The sequence below is a fragment of the Electrophorus electricus genome, chromosome 6 (assembly GCF_013358815.1).
Source record: "Electrophorus electricus isolate fEleEle1 chromosome 6, fEleEle1.pri, whole genome shotgun sequence".
NCBI lineage: Eukaryota > Metazoa > Chordata > Actinopteri > Gymnotiformes > Gymnotidae > Electrophorus > Electrophorus electricus.
In genome coordinates this window covers 15235483-15262048 of record NC_049540.1, presented here as the reverse complement: position 1 = coordinate 15262048, position 26566 = coordinate 15235483, and the positions used below count along the sequence as shown (strand labels likewise).

The following is a 26566-nucleotide window of genomic DNA, read 5'->3' as shown; positions in this document are numbered from 1 at the left end:
TTTGTGTGTGTGTGTGTGTGTGTGTGTGTGTGTGTGTGTGTGTGTGTGTGTGTGTGTGTGTGTGTTGGTTTTGCAGGCTAACAAAGTGTCGGTGGTGCAGCAGCCTCATGGAGTACACCCACTTACATCGCTTCTGCCATACAGCAATGAACACTTTAGCCCTAGTCCTCCACACCTGCCAGCAGACATGAGCCAGAAAACAGGTATAACACATACAGAAACCAGGTATATCACAAATAGAAACCAGGTATAGCACATACAGATATGTTTGTAAGCAGATATATTCAGTGCCCATAGTACAAATAGATAAATGGCTATTATTTATTCAGGAAACAATTTCCACTCTCAGGAAAATTCTAAGATGACTATCCCACTGAAAGGGAGAGTTGTTTTAATAGAGATCAAATTGTTTTTGAGGTGTTACACAAGGACAAATAAGGTGAAGGTTGCACAAAATTGTCATCAAAACCACAAGAGAAAGCAATCCTGTGTATTATAACTCTGCTCATGGTGTAAAGTCTAGAACTCTCTCCCTTCTGCCCTAGTTAAGTTTATGTTCCAGCCTTCTCTTAATCCATGTTTTTGCTTCTGTGTTTTAAATATCAGAGCTTTCCTTCTCGTTTCCTTCTTCTGTCTGTTTCTGAAAATAAATAACCAACAGGGAATTATCTGATGTAGGCAATAACTGGGGTCGAACTTCTGATTTTCTGTGGAGGCTTCAAAAATGTTTCTTGATGCCAGCCTCAGAGCAATGACAAAATGCACAACTCCAGCCACATAGCAATGACATAATACACGACTCCAGCCTCAGAGCGATGATACACAACTCAAATGATAAGATACACAACTCAAATAATACGGTACATGACTCAAATGAGATAAACTACTCGCATCATCACAGTTTAACCAATTATATATTAGAAGCTCAGATATTTATACTGATAGAAGTTGTCCTAAGATTTTGAAGAGAATTGGCAGTTCAAGAGGTGAACTGCCAGTAAACTCAATGTCATCTTCAGCCATCTCACTGCTTATCTTAACAGCTATACCTTAATATGCTGTGTTACAGCACAGGCACCAGAAGGTTGGAGTGCAGTGACTGCGGCTCTGGAGTTAACCACACTCCTATTGAATTCCAGCTGTGCTAGAAGAGATGCCAGGCTTCCCACTGCATGAGCCAGCACACACACACACACACACATATATGGGAGAACAAATGCATGCATAAACACACACTCTCACAAGCCAGAAACAATTCGAGTGATATTCACACTCCAAACTATCTCTCATACACAAGCTACTCTACACAATACGCAGAAGTGATAGAACAGGCGTATGGTGTTAAAATACAAGGCCATACAGACTGCTCTGAACTCACAACAAAGGAGGAGACAGTAGTGAACAAGTGTCAGAAGACAAAAGAACAAATATGAGATGAGGGGATTGCTTTTGACATATAAGTACACACAACTGTTAAAGCAAAAACTTTAGGAGGCAGGTCCCAGTCCTCATAAATTCATGAGGTCTAATTTTAGGACGGTACTTTTACTGAGTTGAGTGGTTCAGCTTTTTAGCTTATAAAATGTTCAGGCCAATGGCATGACATTAATATTCATATGCCATTGTGTAGACATAGTAAACAACATGAGAATGTTGGCCAAAAAAAAGTTGTCATCAAAGTGTTGTTGCCAAACTGAAAGGAGTACTAATTGCTGTTATTTTGTTGTATGTGTCCTTTTCATGTAGTGTTGATATATCCTTCAACGGTGTAGCCAAGTATTTAAGTAGTTAGTATCTATCACACAGTTCAGCAGGCAGGATGAGAATCAGGGACGTTTTTTTTTTGTTTTTTTTTTTGTGCAGAGGTACAGCTGGAATTCCCCCTGCTGGTTTTGCTAGTGTTTCTGTCTCGTCTAGACTGAGGTGCGGTGACCATGCCCAGGGCCATTTGACTCACCTGTAATAAGAGGCTTTGGAACAGCTCTTCCTCTTCACTCTGCCTGTGTGTGTGTAAAGGGGAATTGAGGTTGTGTTTAGGTTGGAATGGGGATATTAGCTTTCAGACTGTTTATCTGTTTCTTTCATTTTTCTACATTTATGTATCTTAACTTTTTGATTTTATGTATGGGTGTTTGAGTGCAGTCAGTCAGTTGCCACCAAACTTACCAACCGCGACCCTGCAGGCTTACAGGATGAGGCTGTGATATGTATTTTCAGTCAATACAGTCATTACTGTATTGACAATACATCAAGGTAAAGTACAGGGGGAAATGAAAACTCTGTAACTTTGTATTGCTCTTACTGTACTGTAAAAATTGTTTTACTGTATTTGGCTGTACACCTGACACACCGATGGAGTTTTTTTAGGGATACTCTCCAGTCATCTCAAACTTAGAAGCACTCTCACTTTCTCTGGTTTTGGAAACCAAAATATTATCTGTTGTGTATTGAAGGGTTATTTGAATCCTACTCATTTGTCATTTAGTGAAGCTCTCTACCCCAAGAATAACCATTATAAAAAATTTCCCCCTGCTTGAATTAGAAAGCACTTTAGACATGATAACACTGAATAATTTCCTGAAAACTTTTTGTTCATTTTTTGTAAACTTCTTCATTTGCATCTACAAAAAATACACTTTCACTTTTGATATTGCTAACATTACCAAATTTTAATAGATCTAAATAGTTTACATTGCTTGCCGTTTAGGCCTGTGTGTCGGGGCTTTTTGGTATATGGCTTGAACTCCTCTGAAATAGAAACCTACCAAGCTTGAGCAGACAACACTTTCACAGTGAGAGAGTGCAGCAGAAGGGTAGGCACCAAGCTTTTCTGCAGGGGAGACAAAGACAAAGCAGGTTGAATCAGTCGCATTCCATATCAACAGATTTATAGAGGGCTGAGTGCAGAAACAGGCCTGAAGCATTGGCAAATGACTGTCATCAAGCAGCATTCTTCTGAACAAACACAGGTTGCCTTTAGGTTACACGTAAATGCTAGGTGCTTGCTGCTGACAAATGACTTCCTTTTGAAGCACACAAGGTCCCTTTTTGTTTTTAAAGAGTTGTAAGAACAAAGTGAAATGTCTTCATCCAAAGATGATTTCATCCTTAGACATGACTTTACTCAATCCTAGTATTAGTCAATTCTAGTATTAATATTAGGATAAGAACACATACCTTCAATATTAGTATCCTAGTATTAGGATAAAAGCACCTAATATTAGGTGTTCTTGTTATGGGTCACTCCAATGTTGTGTTGTTTTACCATTGCTGGATTACAAAAGGGTTTTCAAAATGGAGGTAGTAGCTGGTTGTTCCTTAGGTATTGGTGAGTGGAAAACAGTTTAATTGGATGACACTAACATTGTTGTATATATTCAAGTGAGGACCAGTTTCACATGCATAGTTCATGCTTGTTTTTAGAGACATTTCTTCCTTGTCACCAATAGTTTATGAGTGTTGACAAATTTAAACAAGTGAAGGGGGAATTTAAAAATATAATATTGTAGCATCAGCATGATTTTACAAAAGAATATATGTGCATATCAATAAGGCCAAAATCCTAATCCTTTACACCATTTGCAAATACAATATCTGTAAATATAACACTAATGTTTGTGTATTTCTTCCATGTCTACCTGAGCTAACTGAGAAGTGACTGACCTTTAAGATAAGCCAATCGTAATAACAGGTTCCCAGCCTAATAATGATGCCCTTAGTGGTCCAAGGCTTCTTATTTAACAATCCCAATCCCCACTGTCTCGTCTTTGTTCCTCACAGGCGTTCATAGGCATCAGTCCCAGGACCTCTCCACCTTCTATCCCCTAACCCCTGGGGGAGTTAGCCAAATCACCCCATCCATGAGCTGGTAAGTTCCTGCATCCACTCTTCAGACCACTGTCAATTCATTTTATATATATGTATATATACATACACACACAACACACGATTTGCAAAGAAACACATACAGAAGTAAACATATTTACAACATTTATTCAAAGCAACTTACAATTATGACTGAGTACAATTCAAGAAATTGAGGGTTAAGGGCCTTGCTCAGGCATCCAACAGTACTAGCTGCCAATGTTGGGGCTGAAACAGGCAATCTTCTGATTACTGGTCAAGTACCTTAACCACTAAGCTACCACTGCCCCTTCTTATTAATAAGAATGCCAGTTTCACTAAGCTTCTGATGAATATCTTCACCGTGAGTGCCCAAACTCTTGTGCACAATTACATGGTTATATAAGAATTATATATCAAATCCACACAGCTACTCCTCATGTAATGGTTGTCAAACAACAAGAAAATGTATTTCATATGTAGAGATTCTATCCAATGACTAATTTATAACCTACCCGGTCATAATTCTAATTCGTCCCTGTGCCACAACACTAATAGGGCTCAATGCTTTGTTATATCCTAACCCACTTAACTATTTAAGACATCTCTACTAGTAGAGTAAGAATATGCTAGAGTATGCCAAGACTTTATTATATGCACAGGAAACTGACAATTGCATTGTATAATTTAATTCTTACTTTGTACTTCATATCATTCTTCAACAAAGAAGCTGCTTAACTAATCTTTAATGGCTATCTGCAAGTCAATCCCTGTTCAACCTCACCCTATTGTGTAAAACACAAATGCATATGTTGCCCTCCCACTCTGATGGAATTCCCTGGGGTTGAGCAAACACCCATCCATAACAAAAGCGGTGCTATTCAACATCATCCCCAATGTGTTTAACGTCCTGTCTAAGCCTCAACCCAAAGCCTCAAATGAAGATATATAAAAACTTTAGTTCACATAATTCAGTGATGTGGTTAAAGGAAATCAAGGTGCTATTTTTACCCTCATATCCTCAGATCACTTGATGAATAGCACAGCCCTTTCCTGTTGTCTACAAATCAGATTTAAAATGTACATGAGCAATTGAAGAATCAAAATGGTGCTCTTCTACATTGCCTTCTTTCTGTGTTTTGTAATGTGATTGTAAAACAGCAGCAGGAAGGGTGAATTGAATTAGCAGCAAATTTTTGAAAACCTTTTTCCCCCAAAATATCCTCTATCTGCAAGTCTTCACTGGCAAAAACCTAAGAGTAGAGATCTTATCAAAAGCACAGAATGTGGTTTAGCTGGAACACATATGACCCTCTTAGGTCATTCATCCGAAACTATTAAAAGTCCTCATTAAGGTCAGAAGTCCATGTGACTGCATTTGGCAGTCAAAAACTCAGTTCAACCCAATCCTTATCTCTCTTCCTCCACCCTCCAATGACCTGCAGGCAAAGTCAGTCTGTGTATCCACTCCACTCCTGTGGCTTCAGGCAGTCTTACACCTCCAGTCTCCCCAGCAGCTCCTCATACTCCAGGTACAGTATTGACTGAAGCCAGCCTGGGACTGGGGATCCAGCCAACCCGCATTATGCCCCATGGTCGGCCTGCCCTACCTGCTGTCCAGGCCAGCTCACCCAAGCTTCTGCCCAGGCCAGCTCGCCCAAGCTTCTGCCCAGGCTAGCTCGCCCAAGCTTCTGCAATGTCTTTGTGCACAAGCTGCATCGACTTGATTACATTGATGTAAAGCAGACTCTAGATTACTCCTAGAGCACCACCAGTCTGAGTGATCTCAATGGAGGAACTTAGGTCAAAGCATAATAATAAGCAATAATAAATAATCTCTAGTCAAAGAATAAATGAAGATCCAAACCAAGATTTGACCCTGTAGTCCAAAGCCCAAAATCACTTGTGTACTGTAATACCAATACTAATTATATTGTATACAGTATATACTCTCATTGATGATCAGCAGAGCAATGTGTGGGACTAAGGTACAGTTAACCAAACACTTCACATACTTGCAAATCTGTCCTTTAATATTTATTTAGTTTTGAGTGGTCTCAAGACTGGCATCACAATATGTCTTTGTTTTGAAATTTGTGGCCATTAAAAGGACCATCCATCAATTTTAAAAGCACTCAAAGGTCTGTAATTTAAAAAAAAAAAAATTAAATAAGATGTGAGATTAGTGCAGGTAAATATTTTTGGATTGCTTCGGTTGTTGTTGTTGTTTTTTTGTTGTTGTTTTTTTTGCTGTGTAAGCCCAATGCTTTGTGTGCGATTAGCTCCATGCCTTGTCTTGAGATGGATGATGGGAGAAGGCATCCCTAAAGCTGATATTGCTGAAGGAATGTGCTTGAGCTGTGCCAAGCGCCTGCAGTGTGTTGTTGTGGCTTTTCCCATTAGAGATCTGCTCCATCATGAAATCCTTCCTTTGTAACCCAAGACCGGATTTACATGAACTAATCACATTAAGATTACTTATGAGAACTAATAAATCCAAACAGATATTTGAATATCAACAGACAACTGGGTGTCGTACATATTCTCTCTGCTCCTGCTGATGAAAGGGGAACAAGAATAAACAGCTACTGCTTCTTTGTTTTGAATGAAAGGAATATGAACAAGCTTTCTTTTTCAAAGCCAAACTTTCAGTTATAGTGATAGTTTTACTTCGCCTTCAACTTAGATAGCCTTTATATCATCTCTGAATATTGCTATTACAAAAGTTCCAGGAATGGCAGGATTTTATCTGGGGTTTTTTGTTTGTTTGTTTGTTTGTTTGTTTGTTTTGCTTGTTTGTTAGTTTTTTAGACTTTTAGGTGCTCCAGCGGTGAAAAATATACAATTCTACACATATCTGATAAAAAATAATATCTGATAAAATGCTATAAAATAGCAGATTAATATCTCAAATATTATTTGAGAAGAAGCCATCCTTCTGTGGCTGCTTTCAAAGATATATGTTCATTGTGCTCCATTTGCAAAATTGCCATTGACGGCGCAAGTAGAGTGCCATCTGCTGTTCACAAGAGGGAGCGCCAGAGATTGGATTCAAGGATTAGCTCAGCCTGTTATTGGATTTGTTAAATTATTAATGGGGAACTCAAGACATAGATCCTGTTCTAAATGTGTTGGAATATGATGAGTCCTTTAATTTATGCTTAAGATAATTAAGGTCAACTTACAAGAAAATAACTGCAACCATACTATGTTAATATTTGAGATTCCCTTTAATATCTTAATAGCACAGTTCTCAAAGTTCTTTTTTTAAATAAATGAAATAACTATGCTTTCCTTGTTTGATTTATAAAGGTTCTCTCATTCTCTGATGTTGGGGTCATCAGGCATGCACCCTACAGGCATCCCACATCCAGCTATAGTGCCCCCTTCAGGCAAACAAGAGCATGATCAGTTTGACAGGAACATGTATGTGTAAGTATCTTTCAAAGTATTTTTTAATAGAAAATTAAAATATACGTCAGAGACATAGCGGGAGGACTTTCATGGTCAGGAAATGATTGAATTCATAATTCAGCGAGTCCAACAGCATTTATTATGATAACTCCTATTGTTGTATATAAAATAGCTTTCCAACCATCCTGTACTTCAAACTATTAAGCCATTACATTATCTGAAATTTCTGAGTATTCACAAGATATTTAACATATGTTTGACACCAGTATAAATGTTTTTTACATGTATGGTAGTAAGCCTCATCCAGAGCCCAAGAGAGACAGAGAGCCCAAGAAGCCAGTGATCAAAAAGCCTCTGAATGCCTTCATGCTTTATATGAAGGAAATGAGGGCGAAGGTCATTGCAGAATGCACCTTGAAGGAAAGCGCAGCTATCAACCAGATACTGGGTCGTAGGGTGAGAGATCTCTAAACATAATCTGTGGGCATTTAGAAATGCTTTTGCTAACCATGTGCTGTACCAGATTTGAATTTATGAATGGTGTTATATGGTGTTATAGAAATAATTAAGAATGATTACTTCTCTGGATAAGAATTTACTAACATAGGATCTTTGCTGTTGACATACACCAGTTAGTACAGTACTGGAGGAAGGTTCTGTTTTTTTTGTTTTTTTTCCCAATAAGAAATATAATTCACAGTGTGTGCATATGTGTATGTGCTGTGTAGTGGCATGCTCTGACCCGTGAGGAGCAGGCTAAATACTACGAGCTTGCCAGGAAGGAGAGGCAGCTCCACATGCAGCTCTACCCCAGCTGGTCAGCACGAGACAATTACGTGAGTGCTTATACACACACACTACCACACAAAATACAGGCCTTTTTTCATCTTACCTTAATCACGCAGCTTTGTGGTCATGTCTTTCCAAGTCTATTCAAGTTCAAGCCTTGGCTGTTGCCAAGAATGTCAGAACAACCACTGATACAGTTCAAGCTTTCAAAGATGTGTGAATTATTCCAAAATGTCCATGTCATGAACCTATGCTATTTTGGTGCCTTTTCAGGAAAAGGTATTATCAGTCTGTGTCAGACCAGGAGCGCTGAACACAATTGGTTTTTAAAATTTGGGACCAGGGGCCGTGTTGTTCCATAACTGAAAAATAATGTGTTTCAATGTACCACTTCAATGAGCATCCAGATAGTTGTGTGATTAAACTCAGTGCACATGTATGGTATCATAAAGCTATTACCATGGTCTTGCAGGAGGCTCGAGGAGGGCGTATAATGGCTAGAAGGGTAGCTAACTGTATAACTGTATAGAGCTGGAGTAGGAAACAACTTCTGCCCACAGATTTACTTTCTTAAACATCCCTATGGGGGCTCCAGATAGAACTACCCTGTGATTTAAACCTAGCGCAACTTATTTTTCCTTAGGAAATACATGTTATATAAATATACATAAAATATTATTTTCTTCATCTGTTTCTGGGTAATAGATCAATTTTCTTAGTGAGTGCAACACAGGAAAAGTATAACATTTCTAAACTCCCTCTAAGTGCTATGTTGTAGTGCACCATGTGGACAGTTCATAGAACAAAGCAAGGCTCCCACAAATGAGTGACGATAGAAGCTGTGTCATTAAAAAAGAAAGTGCCCTCACATTCTTTTAGCCAAATCATGATTATCAGTTAAAGATTAAAATCTGAGCACTAATAGGAAATGGCAGACATTTTAGAGCGTCAGTGTTATGTAGACAAGCAACTGTTACCACTCCTTGTTTATCTCACATAGCCTCGACCTTGATAGCCTGGGGGGTTTTGTGATACAACTTCCTCTTTTTAAGACATTGATTTCCTGCCCGTCATAATCATCAGCAATGTAAAATGTGTCACTAAGTTTGATAAGGCTATGGTAGTTATAGTGTCCCTATATTATCTAAAGTGATTGACATATGGACTTCAAAATTCCTTAACAATTCTGCAACTAATTTAACATGACAGTTGAAACTTGAACTTGTCTGTCTTAAACTGTTCATGCCCCTGCTCTGGCAGAGAACAAGGGAGAGAAAGTGTGACGGGATTGTGGTCTACCATCACTGTCATATCACTGACATGCAAACAGGAAACAAAGACCGGATTCTGGAAAGAGGGGGTGGGAGAAAGCAGAGATCTCAGCAGTGAGAGCTGAGCTCCCGCTTTCAACATGCTTTTCAAATTAGTAATGACTGCCATAAACACTGCCAAATGATTCTGCCTTTACTGTTTGCTGATTCTGCCTTTGCTGAGGTTGTATTGAATTCAGTAATATATATATATATATATATATATATATATATATATATATAGAGAGAGAGAGAGAGAGAGAGAGAGAGAGAGAGAGAGAGAGAGAGAGAGAGAGAGAGAGAGAGAGAGCATATTGCTGCACTGATTAGCTGGTCATGATAATCATCCAGTTTTCCTAACGTCCACTGCATACATTTCAAACATTATTGTCAGTTTTTATTCTCAGTTCTCCCATGAAGAGTCCCTTATCAAAATTACTCCTTCATCTCTTTATTTTCCACAGGGCAAAAAGAAAAGGAGAAAAAGAGAAAAGCAGCAAGACTCTACTACAGGTAGAGCAATGTTTCAGTTTAGTGTTCTTTCTTTGCTATGTTCCTGAAAAAATTCAAAAAGCAACAGAATATTATATTCTGCAAATAACATATACATGCAAGTTTTTAAACACAGCAAACTGCGAAACCTACTGTGTATTAATGCAGTCTACACTAAATTCATCCAAGTCTTTCATTAAATGCACTATACTTTTGCTGAGATTAGTATGCAATTGTTGAGCAACTTAAATCCAAGTGATATGAATCCTCTGATATGAATGTGTCAAACCATACTGCCATTCAGCAAGATTCAGTTCATGCTAATGTCATTTTACTAAGACAAAAGGATGCTGCTAAGATGGATCCGAAACACATACTTCAAAGAAGCTGATGCTCTTCACTTAAAATGTAAAATTTCACCTTGAAATCACTTTTATTTTTGCTTCAGGTTTCTCATGCTGATATTCAATGAAAACCTTTGGAAGCACAACATATTTTCCAATAATGTCTGTCTTTGACATTTTAACAGCCAGTTTAGCACATTTGTAGACCATGATGTGTTCTAACACGCAGATTAACCTCAGACCTCCCAGAAGTGAACATGCAACAATTTATAAACTATTAAAGTCCAAAACATGTGACATGTGAAAATAGATTTTGAGGTGAAATTTCCCTTCATATTTGCCCTGTGACTTTCTTTAAGAGGTCTTGAATTTTATTGCATTTTCATATTCTTTCTTGTCTATTAATGCTTGACTTCTCTGACCATGCCTTCTTCCTCTCTTCCTGACTTCCTCTCTTGCTTTCTCCCTTTCTTCCTCTTTTCCTCTCTCCCTCTCTCCCTCCTGCTCCTTTCATTTCTACGCATATACGCATGCTCCCTTGCGCTCAGACCCTGGCTCCCCTAAGAAATGCCGAGCTCGCTTCGGCCTCAACCAACAAACGGACTGGTGCGGCCCCTGCAGGTGTGTACCTTTCCTCATGTCCTTCCATCCAGCCAGCCTATCCTCTATCTGTCTGTCGCTGCTGTCTGCTGCTCTGCATGCTCTTCCCTCACTAACACCGAGGGGCATTGTTGTTCTGAACCAGCTCTGTAGTGTAAACATTTTTGAAATTAATATTTAAACATGTCCAGAGGTAGAAATAGCTAGGCAGCAAAGTGAAGTTCTTCGGAATCAGCTCAACAGATCTGGAAGATCAAAAATAAAGATTCTAGAAGCAATTTTAGAAAATAGGAATAGCAGGAAATAATCTTGTCTAACATGTTGACTGTAATTTTAAAACAAGGAGACATTTTCTCCTGAAAACAGTACTATACTTTAAACAGCATATACTTTAAATAAAATACAGTAAAAATCTAACAGAAATAGCTCACAAATATACACTGTAACTTCACTTTTGTAGAAGTCATCAATACTTTAGTAGCAGTTTTGTGGGCTTTTTCATCAGCAGGGCTAGTGTTGCAAATCCTGTCATATCTATGTGTCTCCCCCATCATCACATCATGGAAACTATCCGATGCAAGTCTTTCACACACAATTTGCAACCTGAAAAAAAAAGCGAAATGGTTGTGGTTTAGAAAGCTCCAGTAAACCCCTAGACTAAACATCACCCGGAGCCCTGATAAACTGTTGTACTTTGATGCCATTCACACCTAGACATCTCCCCACAACTCCCCCTCCATATTGTTTGCCCTTGGCCCCCGCCCCCCGTCTCTCTCCTCTCTCGTTATCACTATGCGGTCAGCCTAAGATGCATTTGATGGCACACGCTGACATTTCTGAGGGAGCACTCACAGTGAGACGTACCCATTTTGCGGTAGCCGAGAGTAACGTTCTTCTCTGAGGAAGGCTGAGGCAATTTCAAGCAGAGCAGAGAGACTGTGTACTACTTTGATTTGTACGAAACTTGCAGAGGAGGGCCGTAACAGCTGACACTTTTGTTCTTTTGTGACATGAAAGTTCTTCCTGTTCTCCTCACTTTTACTGCACTGTGTTAAGGCAGATGTTACTTGGTAAAACTTTACCTAAACACATGGAAACACTTTTTAAATACCCCTTATAATTCGTACACAAATCTGAATTCAAATATTGACCTTAGGATAAAATTAAGCTCAAGGACATGCAGTTTGTTATACTGAGTAATTCATGTGATATTTCTTTGATTGTCTGGTCTGCTACCATAAACCAATATTAAAATATTGTGATTTTCCTTGTTTTGAAGTCTTACTCACTAAAACTGTTTGCTCTCAGAATTTAACAATAAAAATGTTAAACATTAACATGCTTTTGTAATTGACTGTTAAAAGGTTTAGCAAGAAAATCATTTCAAAATTAACAAATTGTCCCACTCAAATAATTATGCTTTTATAAAATGTATTAATAGATTTTCTTTCAATACTCCTCAGTTTTTGTGTAAGAAAAACTATACACTATGTGTGCAAGTATAGTTTAAATTACTCAGTAAACGTGAACAAAATAGCATGTTAGAATATAGTATGTATATGGACCTTCCACCAAGCTCCTGCTATATAACGAACTTATACACACACACACCCTGGCCAAAAAAAAAGGTCACACTAATATTTTGTTGGACCACCTTTAGCTTTGACTACAGAATGCATTCGCTGTGGCATCATTTCCACAAGCTTCTGCAATGTCACAACATTTAATTCTGTACAGAGTTGCATTAATTTTTCCCCAAGATCTTGTATTGATGATGGGAGATTTGGACCACTGTGCAAAGTCTTCTCTAACACATCCCAAAGATTCTCAATGGGGTTCAGGTCTGGACTCTGTGGTGGCCAGTCCATGTGTGAAAATGATGTCTCATGCTCCCTGAACCACTCTTTCACAATTTGAGCCCGATGAATCCTAGCATTGTCATCTTGGAATATGTCCATACCATCAGGGAAGAAAAAATACATTGATGGAATAACCTGGTCATTCAATATACTCAGGTAGTCAGCTGACCTCATTCTTTGGGCACATAATGTTGCTGAACCAAGACCTGACCAACTGCAGCAACCCCAGATCATAGCACTGCCCTCAGTCTTGTATGGTAGGCACTAGGCATCACTTAAGCTGCCTCTCTTCTTACCCTGATGCACCCATCACTCTGGAACAGGGTAAATCTGGACTCATCAGACCACATGACCTTCTTCCATTGTTCCAGAGTCCAATCTTTATGCTCCCTAGCAAATTGAAGCCGTTTTTGCCAGTTAGCCTCACTGACAAGTGGTTTTCTTAAGGCTACCCATCTGTTTACTCCCAATCCCTTGTGTTCCCTTCGCATTGTGATCATCGATCATGATCATTCAAGGTTTTTTTCTCCCCACTGTCCTTCCACTTTTTAATAAGGTGTTGGACAGTTCTTAACCCGATTTTATTAGTTTCAGCAATCTCCTTAGATGTTTTCTCTGCTTGATGCATGACAATAATTTGATCCTTCTGAAACAGATTAACATCTTTTCCACGACTACAGGATGTGTCTTTCGACATGGTTGTTTAACAAATGAGAAACTACTCATTGCATCAGTTAGGGTTAAATAACTTGTTTCCAGCTGAAACAATCATCCATGCAGTAATTATACAATGGGGGGCTCTTACCTATTTGCTTAGTTAAATCCAGGTGGTGACCTTTTTTTTAGGCCAGGCAGTGTGTGTGTGTGTGTGTGTGTGTATTGATTTCGCTACACTTAATTTAGTCTGTTTAGTGACCCTGATATATTTTGCAGTGCCTTTGGCCTTTTGTGTCATTATGATGAATTGTGAGTACATATTTGTGACATTTTACATCCACGCTTTATTCACAGATAACTCTCTTGACTGTCCCTAGGAGGAAAAAGAAATGCATTCGCTACCTTCAAGGAGGACAGTGCACCAGCCCCCATTCTTCCGATGGAAGTGCTATAGACTCACCCTCTTGTCCAGTCCATCACCTGACAAACCCCACCTCTCCTTCAAACTGTCTTTCCTCTTCTCCCACATCGCCAGCCAGCAATCTTTATCCACCAACCAGAAAACATCTCAACCCTCGTCCCTCAACACTCAGACCTAACAAACTCTCTCTTGCTTTCAGCAGATTTAAAACAGAGACTGCAATCCACAGCCTTCAGCCAGGTTGCCCTATACCCCAGGTCCACTAACCATCCAGGCCCATCACCCTGTGTCCAAAACAAACTAATCTTCATCTGTCAGGATCTTCATTATTCCTATCCCCAAAACACAAGAGCCAATCTTAAATCTTGTCCAAGATTGTCTGTGCTTCAGTGATTTCTTCATGTAAGGGGAAGAATGTGGGTTGTGGCTGAGCTAAGCCATCTTCCTGCTTTGGACATAGTTTGCCAAGGTATCACAATGTTATCAAAAGATCAAGGGCCAGTTTCTGCACACAGCTGAAAGCTTGTCACAGCTAAAGTATTCTGCCATTTGGTGATGTGTTACTGAAAAGACAATACTAATGTGTCTGGAAACTTGCCCTGTTTCATTTTCCTGAAAAACTTTCTTAAATGATCATATGGGTATTTCAAGTGTTGTAAATCTGTTTTGTTTTTTGTTTTTTTTAAATATATATATAGATATGGAATTTGAATATGTAATTAAACATATGTTAAAAAACATGGTTTTCATAATTGTCATTCAAACATAGAAAACTGCCATCTTCCAAAATATTTTGTTCCATAGATCTAAAAGTGTATAGTATGTCTGTCAATCAAACACTGTGTTAAATGAAGTTATGTGCATGTTTTTCCAGCAGCAGAAATAGTTGAAAAAAAAAGAGAAAAAAAAAGCAGCTTTATTTTGCTTTTCATATCTGCACTATCAAATTGCTCTATATGCACACCACTCAGGATTCATTAAATGAGTCTATTCTAACATGGAATAAAAGTGCAAATTTATAATGGAGCATTCATTTGTGTCAGAGTAACTTTTGCTGCAATCAAAGTACTGTGCTAGTTCATCTCTTACAGCAGAGGGAGCTGAAAGGCTGCTCCTCTTATCTGCTCTATAAACAAAAAAAAAATAAAAATAAAAAAAAAATAAAAAAAATTAAAAAAAACTGTTCCAAGATTGACAATTCATGCAAGTGATTTTTTATACAGGTGGTTTTGTTGTTTTTCTGTCATTTTTCCTTGGTGTAGTATTCATTATTTTGAATATATTAAAGTATTTTTCAAATTGGTGTTGAGGTCTGCATTGAGTTCATGCTACAATTTTTTTTATGCAACTTTACCCCACTTTATGCACAAATATAAGTCTGGTTGACACTAAGCAGATTAAGTAGCACAGATTCCCCTAAGCAACATGAAAAATACACAAGCACATTTTCTTGGTTTTATTTTGGAACTTAAAAGATTCATATTCTAAGCTTCACTGTAAGCAGAACTAAGAAAATGTGTCTGATCCTATACAATGTTAATAAGCATAGTAAATATGCAAACAAAACAAAAAAAAAACCAAAAAAAAACCCCAACACTTTACTTCTCAAAACAAGTACTTCCAGTCCACAGGACATGTTAAATTCCCTAGATCTTTCTATACCTCCAGTAATTCCTAGAATTTTATTCTCTTCTTCAGCATGACTTATGACAAGACGGCACACAAAAGGATGTTTATAAAAATTAAAGATCAAGCATTACCAATTTTATGTTCCAAAAAAATCAAATTGGTTGCCTCATAAAGAAGCTTCTTTTGGTTAAACAAAAATCCAAAAAAGGGAGTGGTGAAGACCATTTATTTCTGCTGAATATACAAAGAGGAATAAAAACAGGAAAGAGTTTAAATTATATTTTTTTTTGCACCACACAAGCAATGAAAATGATCATGCTATGAATACACAATGGGTCTCATTCTCATCTACAGGTGAGCATCAATAAGTATGAACAGCGCAGTGCAACCAGTAAATCTGTTTTTTGGGAATAATCCTTACAGTGTGTTAGTGTCAGAAGGAGCTTCCTTATTTCTCTTCACACCACTGGTTCTCCTTGCGTACCTGGAAAAATTTAATATGCAGTTAGGCTAAATGTTAGGAATCAAGCTACAATCAAATTAAATCCAAAACTAGCGTTGAATTTCTAGACAGACTTATCTGATTTGAGTGCTTAGATGAATTATTCTGAGATCATTTTTAAAAATGGCTGACACTGATCACACTGATCAACTTTAAAAAAGGTACATAAACCTAATATCAATCAGGTATTTGGGACAGGAGATGAATAAAGAGAAAACTAATCATAACCACTCATACACCAGACTACATTACATGATGACAATCTATTTTTTACCTGAGCTTCCTCTTCCTCTGTGAAGTCATTTTTGATATTGAACGTCTTTCTGATCTCCTCTGGGGTTTTGCCTTTGATCATATTTGCAACTGTCTTGCAGGTGACATCTAGCAAGCCTTTGATATCCAAATAATTGGCAGCCTAACCAAGGAAAGTAAAGATGAAAGTAAGGTAAGGAAAGCATGGTGGATTAACGTATTACAAAATGATGCAAATTAAACATCTTTATTATACGTTTGGTAAACATCTTCTTGTATCCCATTCTGGGACTCAAATGACAATCTTGCCTACTGTGTGCTATTTACAGGACATTCATACAGTGTATGCAAGATCATTATGCAAGTACAGGTGTTCTGTTACGGGGGATATAAACCTGGCTCTGGCCTCAAGAAAACTACATGACAACAGTGAATTCTACACCCAGTAACTTAATTTAACAGTGCCCCACATCACAAGTTACCTGTCAGGGGATAAACATACTACATTCGAAGCAAAATCACATTTATAGCACATTTTTGACTGAAACAAATCAAAATCATATAGCTTTATAAAATAAAAATACTCCTTTCATTATCAGCACAGTGCCAATATCAATATCATTTGTGGTTTAAGCTTTGACAAAAGGTGCAATGTTTCTGTTTCTTAAAGAGATGGCACGATACTTCTAGCACCAATCTGATACCGATACGCATTTGAATGTCATCCGATATCAATACAATTCCGATATTTTTCATTAAAAAAAAAAAAAAAAAAAACACTGGGGACCTGCAGTTTAGTTGTTTGGGGGAACTATTTTGTGTAAGATGTATTATATATTCTATTTTACATTAATGTATATGACAGACAAAATAAATTAAATGATGAACAAAAACTTGGTTTACAAGACATTTTTTGAAACATTTTTCACATCCATTGCCTTATAGTCAGAGTCTCAGTGTTCTTATTCTCCAGCTTCTTATTTAAAATAAGAAGTCTACCTTAAAACCCAGCAGGTGTTACCTTTCCATTTTTTCACATGGCTCAAATATAGTAAAGCCATAGATTAATTAGATTTGTGAAATTAGAGAAGGTGAGTACTTTATTAGGCTCTTTTTCAGGTTTCTGCTGCTCTTTCTCCTTTGCCCAAACCTGAATTTAATTTACTTCACGGTCAAACTAGATACACTATCTTAGGTTGCAGATATGGCAGTGAAAAGTGCTAAAATGCCATTTTGTCTTGTTTAAATGCTCAGGTAGCATCATCCCCACACTGGGTTATTAACATGATATCCATGTGCATGCACACATGATTTCCATTGCTATCTCAATTTGAACATAAGAGTTTGTGTTGGGACGAAAACACTACAGTTAAACTTTACACCGGTGTATAAACTCAAAATAGCCCAGCTGTTATCATGTGACCTCCTCAAACTAACCTGACTATTATGACATGTGCTGCGCTGATGCAAAGCTATTTTCAGGCTTGATTTGTGATGGTATTGGATTGGCTTCCTTAAATAGTTCTGTCAATATCCAATCCAGCATTTTTGCCAATATCGGCCCAATTCCGATACGTTAATATTGGATCAGTGCCATCTCTAATTTTTTTATTTTTAAATCATTAATAATCAGTCACATTTTATAACTCAAAGCTAGCAATCGTGGAATCAACAGCAAAACACTATGAATAGGTAAAAACACCAGTTGTAGGACCTTTACTGAAAAAAATATAACCTTGATTCTTCATTAATTTGTTATTACAGACCAGTTTTTAACCTTGCATTTTTAAGTGAAATAATTGGGGAAAAATATTTTTAAAACAATGACTGAACACAATATCCTTGAAAAATTCAAGATCCTAGAAAAAGTTGTCTTAACAGTAAACTCATACCTGAATCAGATCCAGATACATTAAGTATTTCACTCAGGGATTAGGCCTCGTCATAGTACAGAGACAGCACTGATTAAAGTAGTTAATGACCTGTTGTTGGCTTCTGACCTGGGTTATGTCTCTTTGTTTATATTGCTTGACCTGAGAGCAGCATTTGACACTATAGACCACAACATTTTACTAGATAAGACTCCAAAACATTGTTGGAATTAAGGGAATAGCCCTTTCCTGGTTTAAATCTTATCTATTTGGTCGCTACCAGTTTGTTAATGTAAATGGAGAATTCTCAGCATAAAACAAGGTTGGCTTTTTTGCTCTTTTTTCATTTTATATATGTGTGTTTGCGTGTGTGTGTGTGCATATGCATGCGTGCTATCTCTAGGTGGCATTATACATAAACACTACTAGTTTCCACTGTTATGCTGATAATAGTCAGCCTTATGTCTCTGCCAAACCAGAGGACATATATCATCTTAGTTTTATTGAGGAATGCGTATAGGATGAGACACTGGATGTTGAGGGACTTTCCCCCACTTAATCCTGACAAAACAGAGGTGCTTCTAGTGGGCCCAGAGACAGCTAGGTCCATGCTCTCTAATTACTCAGTGAACCTCAACGGTCTCCCAATCACATCTTCTCCTTCAGTTAAAGGTCTTGGAGTCATTATCGATCCCAGTCTCTTGTTCGAAGCTCATGTACATAATATTTCTCTGACTGCCTTTCTCCACCTCAGGAATATTGCAAAGATTATGAAAATACTCTCCTCACATGATGCAGAAAAGCTAGTCCACGCATTTATCACTTCAAGATTGAACTACTGTAATGCCTTACTACCTTGCTATACCATTAAGTGCCTAAACAAGCTCCAGCTAGTTCAAAATGCAGAAGCAAGGGTTCTTACTAGAACCAGAAAATTTGATCACATCACTACTATCTTAACTACTTTACATTGGCTCCCAGTAAAATTTCGTATCGACTATAAAATGCTTCCAATGACCTACAAAACACTGAATGGTCTTGCCCTGTGGTACTGTAGAGAACTTCTAATTCAATACGACCCTTCACGTCTGCTTAGATCAAAAGGTGAAGGCTCTTTACTAGTACCAAGAATAAGAAAATCCACCACAGGGGGCAAAGCCTTTTACTATTAAGATCTAACACTATGGAATAACCTTCATGTAAATGTTCGAGACTCAGACCAAAGTCTCAATATTTCAGGCTAAGCCTGAAAACCTATCTGTACAGTTATGTATTTTATTAACTACTTCCCATGTTAGGCAAGGTGTAGATCTGGTGGTCCATGAGCATCGAGAGTTATGGTAGACTGGGATGATACGATGCCATCACTTCACCTCCCTTTTGTCACTCAAATTTGTTGAATGAGAATGGCAGAGTGCAGATGTTCCAGGGTGCCCTCATTCCTGTGGTTCCTTCTGGCTCTATCCTTTTAGTTATGCTGCCATAGCTAGATCTGCCAGAGTCCATCTTTGCACATTATAGTTTCCTAATTTACAGACCCTTGTACCTGGACATGCCTAATAATCTATTCTCTCTTTCTGCTGAGGTACACCTAGCCCTGATGCAATGATGTTACTTAGCTTGAGCCCATCTCAGCTGTCATGACTCCTGCCACCACCCCCTGACATCCCCTGCTACAGCCCACCACACCCTAGCCAACTACTTCTCTTTTGCCCTTGATGGACGTTCTCGTGCGGGATGGGCTTTGGACACGCACTCACCTTCAGGACCAGACTAGGACCTCTAGAAAACCAGACTAGGCATCAATTGCTTCCCCCCATTTGATTATTTATTTTTCTCTTAAAATTGTTACTATTGTGGTGACTGTTGTCAGCCAGAGGAGGATGCCCCCCTTTGAGTCTTGGTTCCTCTCAAGGTTTCTTCCTACTTCTTCATACTCTAAGGGGGTTTTCCTTGCCACTGACATCCTTGGCTTGCCCACTGGGGGCAACTGGGGGCATGGAGATGGACATTGGTAAAGCTGTTTTGTGACAAAATCTGTAAAAAGCCCTATATTAAAATTGTTACTATCGTGATGCCCTATATTATATCAGAGATCTGGAACACATGACCAATAAACATGTCAGATGCGTTCTGTCACTGAATTTTAAAAAGAAAAACAGAAAACATTTGTTAAATTTAGCATTAAACTGTCATTTTTTCCTTATTTTTACTGGTATATTAATATTATATTAAACATTAAAATATAATCAATATTAAAATAGCTCCCTTTCTGTCATTAATTAATCATAAAAATCAACAAAGAGTATTACTACTAATAATCTGGTTTATTTCTTGGTTGTATTTTTGTCTTCCTTCCCTGTTATTGTATTATAAGAACTCAGACTTGCATTTTAATGCATGAAGGTTGTTATAATCCCCATATGACCCACACTGCAAATAACATTTCTTTAGGTTTAAACCCCCAATTACTGAAAGAAAATGCAAAGAAAAAATTGCCATCTTCTGCACAGCAACATCCATAAACTACATCCGAGGTGTCCCTTTGGCAGTAATCCGTATTGCTTCTTTTCAGAAGTTTGGAATTCTCTCAACATCCAAAACCAAAGGATAATAGTAGTATTCTCTCAAACCCTTTTCAGACATGCAAGGTAACCCTGAACTTCTCTGGATGAATCAGTTGTACCGGACACAGTCGCGTAGTACAACGTCCAGGTAATGTCCAAGTGAACCCATGTGTTAATAGAGTAGGTAATGTTCCAGAGAATTCACAGTGGGCCTGTTGAGGTTTCCATCATGCGACTGACACGGAACCGAAAATAAAAACAAAAGAACCACCAGACGAAAAAGTGGATAGACAAGGAGATTTGTGAGCGTCTCTCTGTAAAGACTGATGTTAAAATAGTAAGACTAATAAAATGATTCAAGAAATGGCAAGAGATTTGGTCGCTGTGTGACTACAGTGTTATCTGAACAAAAGCTTAGGTGAACAGCAAAATAAAAGCCCTGAAAAAGCAGTAGGCCTACCACTGTTTCGTAAACAAAGCACAGCAATTTCTGAAGCGTAATTCTGGCATCATGCCACACCTCCCGCACACACTACACAGGTGCTGTCCCTTGCCTTAAACATTTCCTGTAGTGAGATCTGGAACAATCTCTAGCCGTGTGCTACATGTGAAAGGACAAGTGAGTAACGTCTAGACTCAATTCTCCAGACACTGTCCAGAGTTTAAATGAGAAAACAGCTTCCGAGAGCATCCCAAAAGAAACATTAACAAACATCATTCATTTCTTCAAGATTTAACTTAGGCAAGGGTTTCATTATGTACATTAGAGTATACATAAGAGAACCATATAACCAAAAAAAAATGTTTTTTTCAATCTACACTTTACAGATGTGCTCTATAATATAGGTGGAACAATAAAAGAAAATGTAATGCATTTAGCAAATGATTTCTGACCATCCAGGTGGACTAGCAATTTTATCAGCTTTTCATTCTATTTACACAGCAAATCAGTAGCATATTCCAATCTTGCTTCTAAAGATAAATAGACACAAAGCTCATAAATGCCTTAGTCACAGAATTTAAGAGATATGACAAACCAGAATAAGTTCAAAGAGCGTGCCCTGGTCCACTTTCAGGAATTCCTGATCCCATACAGGGATGTCATCCGTCCTCTTTTCTTTGTTCTCATCGTCCTCAGGAGGAGGAGGGTCATCTTTGTGATGAGTGCACCACTGAATCACCTGCATGTATGAATATTCACATGCAAACACAGTTTCAGTTGAACCATGAGCATGTTATCATGCATTCATACTCTAAACTCACAATGACTACTCACAATAATTAACAGATTATAAGGGACATTATGATATCAGTGTTTCACTACACTATTACAGGGGCCTAAAGAAGTCACAACAAAATTACTGATATATCTACAAAACGTGTACAAGAGGCTGCACCTTTAAGAGAAACCGAACCCACCAATCACAACCTGCTCATGCAGCCACTTGATGTCCAAGCAGCAACCACCAGAGATTAAAGAGAAAGCTGCATATGAACAGGCTACAGCTGCTTTAGCATTACAGACTTTTGTGCTGTGCATACATCACTGATATTTGTCTAGTTAATATACACAAATTAAATACCAGTGTTATTTATTATTTATTTATTACCAATTAAAAGTTTATTAGCCTATAATGTGTTATCTGGTATTGATATTATAGAATGAGTGACCTGGTATTCTTAATGTGCATTACAATCAATGTGAAGCACGACAAATTATGTATGTACAAGGGAAAACAGTGTTAAGCAAAAACAGTACACTGGTACACAGGGAACTTACAAAAGTTTCCTCATTTGAACCTGTGAACTGGGTTTTTCTTAGAATTTTGATTTACATTTATGACATTTGACTGACACTTTTATCCAAAGTGACTTATAATTATGTTAGTGGCAACTTGATGGCAGCGGTGGGGCTTGAGCTGACAACCTTCTGATAACTAGTCAAACTACCAATGTCCATATTGGAATTGGAATCTTACATTAAGGTTAAATAATGAAACATGCCAAATTGTGAATTCATTAAGTATACATGTATAACATTAGATTTGAAACCCGGCAGCGTTATCTACATAGTTGCTAAAAACAGCTTTAAATGCAGTGTGTGAACACATTCTTGTGTGAAACCTCTAAATGCGTCATGTAAAATGGATAATCAATTTTAGTTTCTTTTTGTGCTGGGCATTGTTTTCTTAATAATGCGTTTCATGCAAATGCAATATTTACAAATCAGCTAGTAGTCAATAGCAGCCTTACGGATCTGTTTACAAATAATTATAAACTATAATGATCATTTCTTCAAGGTTGCAATTAAGTAAAGCCCTTCCTAAACCAACTCATACATTTGGAGAAATTTTTAAACAATTAGAATTCAATATAAATCTGTTTTCACACACACACACACACACACACACACACACACACACACACACACACACACACCTTTTAGGTTTAGGCCATTTATAAATTTCTTAAATATACACACAATTTATATTTTGCGTCTTTCGCCAGAACAATACTTAGCCTTACAATCAGACCATACAGTGTTACTAGATTAAAAACAGAGCACGCTACATAAAAGACAGTACTACACATTCAACATTTATCGAACCTTTTTAAGGATAGCTGCATTCACGTTGGGAAGAGGGACAGGATCATCATCTCCTTCATCATCCATGCCCAAATCTAACAAACAGCAATTCAACAATTCAGAAACACAGCAGATGCACCATTTAGCTAGATAATGCATTTCAAATAACTTAACAAAATACAGTATTTTAATTAATAAGCTTCGATTATAACAGTAGTATAGCTAACAAAATGAAGCTATTAGTCAGTGATCTAACGCGTTAGCTATCTTAGCTAGCTAGCTAATGAAGTTAGCCAGTTTACCTTCTAACATTGTCTTTATTGTCACGGACTGCTTGGCGATTTCTACATCCACCTCAAACATCTCCCCGTCGGAGCTCTGCAGTTTAATTGTTGGCATCTACGAGAAATGATAGTGTTAAAAACAAACGTGATAAAGTAGCTCAACATTACCTTTTCCGGCAGAGTGGTCACATTAGCTCGCTATCTTAAGTTAGAAAGCAAAGCGGGTGTTTTGAGTCAAAGTACATGGCTAAGATGAATATATGTTAGCTAAAATAGCTAGCTGACCTAGTTAACTAACGCTAGCTAGCTAATATTGAAACTGAATTAGCTAATCTAGTTAGATAACCATATTAATTTGGATTAGACCACTGGGTAGCTAGATATCTGTGTAACTATGGGAAATACAGTTTACAACTTAGGGGAAAATATAATAGTCAAAAACGACTGCTGTCTTGGTTTTTAGCAGAAGTGTTTACGGTTACGTAGCTAGCTAGATAACGTTTAGCATGCTGGTTAGGAACAAGCTGGCTAACGCTAGCTATCAGACACCAGCAGTTTATGAACACGCTCAATTAACTAAAATTAGCTGACGCTAGCTAACCCAATCTATCGTTAGCAAAACGCAAATCAAGCGTTAGGCTAGTAGCTAGATGCTAGAAACTGTCACATATCAAGCTCTGTGACAAAGACAACAGGACAACCCTCATGTTTTAGGTAGCTAGCAGTACAAGACCTGCCAGGTAAATGTAACTGTAGTTAGCTATATAGCTAATTTACCGTATATTGATTGTATCGTGGAACAACAACCCTCTTTCTAAGAAGCTAGCGAGCTAACCTAGGTAAGAAAGTCTTCCGTAAGAGTTGATAGCTGACTGGCTATCTAACCTAGCGACTTTGGTGATATCAAGGCCTCGCCTAGCAACCATTACTTTCATGAATAATATTGCAGAAAACTGACAGATCCACATTTTTTATACCAAATGTTTTCATGAAGACTAAGGAATGACAATTTAAAATAACAATGTACTTACAGTGACTGTGTTGCTGACCAATTTAAAAATGAAATTCAACGTCAACAAGGCCGTTCACAACCTCAACTGTGTGGTTAGCACAGGCGCATTGTCAGAAATACAAGCAGGCAGGGGGCTTCGTCAAAGCAGCCAACAACATTGCCTGCGTCATACATTTCTCTCCATTTATACCAACAACCACTTAGCATATCGTTTTCTGATTTCATGTTTCTGCTTCGACATTTCAGCCATTTCTGTGTGACAAATTTTATCCAAGGCATTCAAATAATACAAAAAAGAAATCACCAACTGTACATGAGACACCAGGTGTCTCTTGTTCCAATTTTATTCTGATTTAAAAACCGCTCATTTTTACAATAAGAAAATTCAAAATATAAAAACTGATAGTTATAGTAGCCCTCACACATGCTTAGTATCAGGCCCCATGAAAGTCGCACAGTTATTTGAAGTATCTGTTTAGACAGGTGATCTAAACAGAGCATCCTTGTCCATATAATCGTGCTTGTGAGGGTGGGCAAAGAAACATCCCAAATCACAGAATGATGTATGCCCAGAAGCAATTTACAGATGTTTTATATTTATGCTTTGTTCAGAGAGACCACTAGGTGGCATCTCTCCTCACTCCCAATGTAACGCGTACTTGGTTATGTCTAATCGGGATTGTTAAAGGCGCTATAAATTGAACGCTTTATTATTTATTTAAAGAACACAATCCTTCGAACAATAAAAATGCCACTATGCCCCCCCTCAAAATCCAAGGTTTGCCTTTTAGCCACTCTTTGGGCTATGAATTGGATGCTTGTGGGTCAAAATGCTTGCCCTTGAGCATGGCCCTTAGCCCTCTCGGCTTCAATGCTTTGACCTCAGTTCACAAAGAAGAGAAGGATGTGTGAAGAGAAGCATTTCAATGTACTGTACATGTATATATGACCAAATAACGGCATTTCATTTGGCCTAGATTATATGTATGTTTTACCTTGATTCCGACTTATCATTCTACAAATAAAACAGTAGCTGATATTATACACTTCTAAATCCTGCAGGACAAATCCTTTTTAAGGATCCTCCACTAATGTCCTACAGATGAGACAAAAACATCAAAGACATGCTGTGGCTGTGTAATGGCTGTGGTACTCTAACTAGGAACCACTGTAGATGTGGTAGATGTGTAGGGAGCAGTGGTAGCTCAGTGGTTAAAGTACTTGACTAGTAATCAGAAGGTTGCCACCACCAGGTTGCCACTGTTGGGCCCCTGAGCAAGGCCCTTAACCCTCAATTGCTCAAGTTGTATTCAGTCATAATTGTAAGTCGCATTGGATAAAAGCATCAGCTAAATGCTGTAAATGTAAACAGAGATGTGCTGCATGTAAATTTATTAACACAGCCACTAAAATAACTGGCACAAAAGGATTGATTGTCATCACCCATTCCTCCTGCATCACAGCAGGAGTTGTCTACTGTATTACTTGTAAGCGATGGAATCAGCTTTAAAATGGAGAAACCAAAAGAAGGCTTACTAAACAGTTTGTTGATGATTTGGATAATCAGAATTAAGGATTTCTCATTTCTAGTGGCAAGTCATTTTAATACTTATGGACATTGCACTAATGACATATCTGTTTGCATTGTTGTTGCTATGGCAGCAATAAAATGAGGAAACACAAAGAAAAAGAACTCATCTACATTCTTGGAACTTTAAAACCTCATGGAATGAATGTTATGATTCAAATATCCACTTTTTCATATGTAAAGTGGCTCCTTCTACTACTAATTCAGGAGCACCTTGCTTCTCATTTGTTAAACAACCACGTCGAAAGACACATCCTGTGGTCGTGGAAAAGATGTTAATCTGTTTCAGAAGGGTCAAATTATTGGCATGCATCAAGCAGAGAAACATCTAAGGAGATTGCTGAAACTACTAAAATTGGGTTAAGAACTTTCCAATGCATTATTAAAAAGTGGAAGGACAGTGGGGAGACATCATCTTCGAGGAAGGAATGTGGTCAGAAAAAAATCTTGAATGACCGTGATTGGCAATCACTTAAATGTGTGGTGAAATCAAATAATAGAAAAACAACAGTAGATGTCAGGGATATGTTTAATAGTGAAATTAA

At 37.8% G+C, this 26566-nt stretch overlaps 2 protein-coding genes across 4 annotated transcripts in view; one reads left to right on the top strand and one right to left on the bottom strand.

Annotated features, from left to right (window-relative positions):
* The window catches only part of tcf7 (transcription factor 7), a 37876-nt gene extending 23881 nt beyond the window's left edge, over positions 1–13995 (top strand). The window contains exons 4-11 of one of the 3 annotated variants that reach the window (XM_027011003.2): positions 77–203; positions 3781–3868; positions 5289–5375; positions 7156–7275; positions 7551–7713; positions 7986–8093; positions 9821–9869; positions 13663–13768. In XM_027011003.2, coding sequence (XP_026866804.1) covers positions 77–203; positions 3781–3868; positions 5289–5375; positions 7156–7275; positions 7551–7713; positions 7986–8093; positions 9821–9869; positions 13663–13685 — 765 coding nt within the window. In that variant the 3' untranslated portion in view covers positions 13686–13768. Of the gene's footprint in view, positions 1–76; positions 204–3780; positions 3869–5288; positions 5376–7155; positions 7276–7550; positions 7714–7985; positions 8094–9820; positions 9870–13662 lie in introns of all 3 variants that reach the window. The other 2 variants (XM_027011000.2, XM_027011002.2) reach the window with 2 other exon arrangements.
* Positions 13996–15162: 1167 nt separating this feature from the next.
* skp1 (S-phase kinase-associated protein 1) lies at positions 15163–24561 on the bottom strand. Its single transcript, XM_027011013.2, has 6 exons — positions 24453–24561; positions 23440–23536; positions 23159–23232; positions 21588–21731; positions 16135–16275; positions 15163–15842 (listed from the first exon to the last, which is right to left on the bottom strand). Exons 2-6 carry the CDS (start codon positions 23534–23536, stop codon positions 15807–15809), a joined length of 492 nt encoding a protein of 163 aa, XP_026866814.1. The 5' UTR covers positions 24453–24561; the 3' UTR covers positions 15163–15806.
* Positions 24562–26566: the final 2005 nt, after the last annotated feature.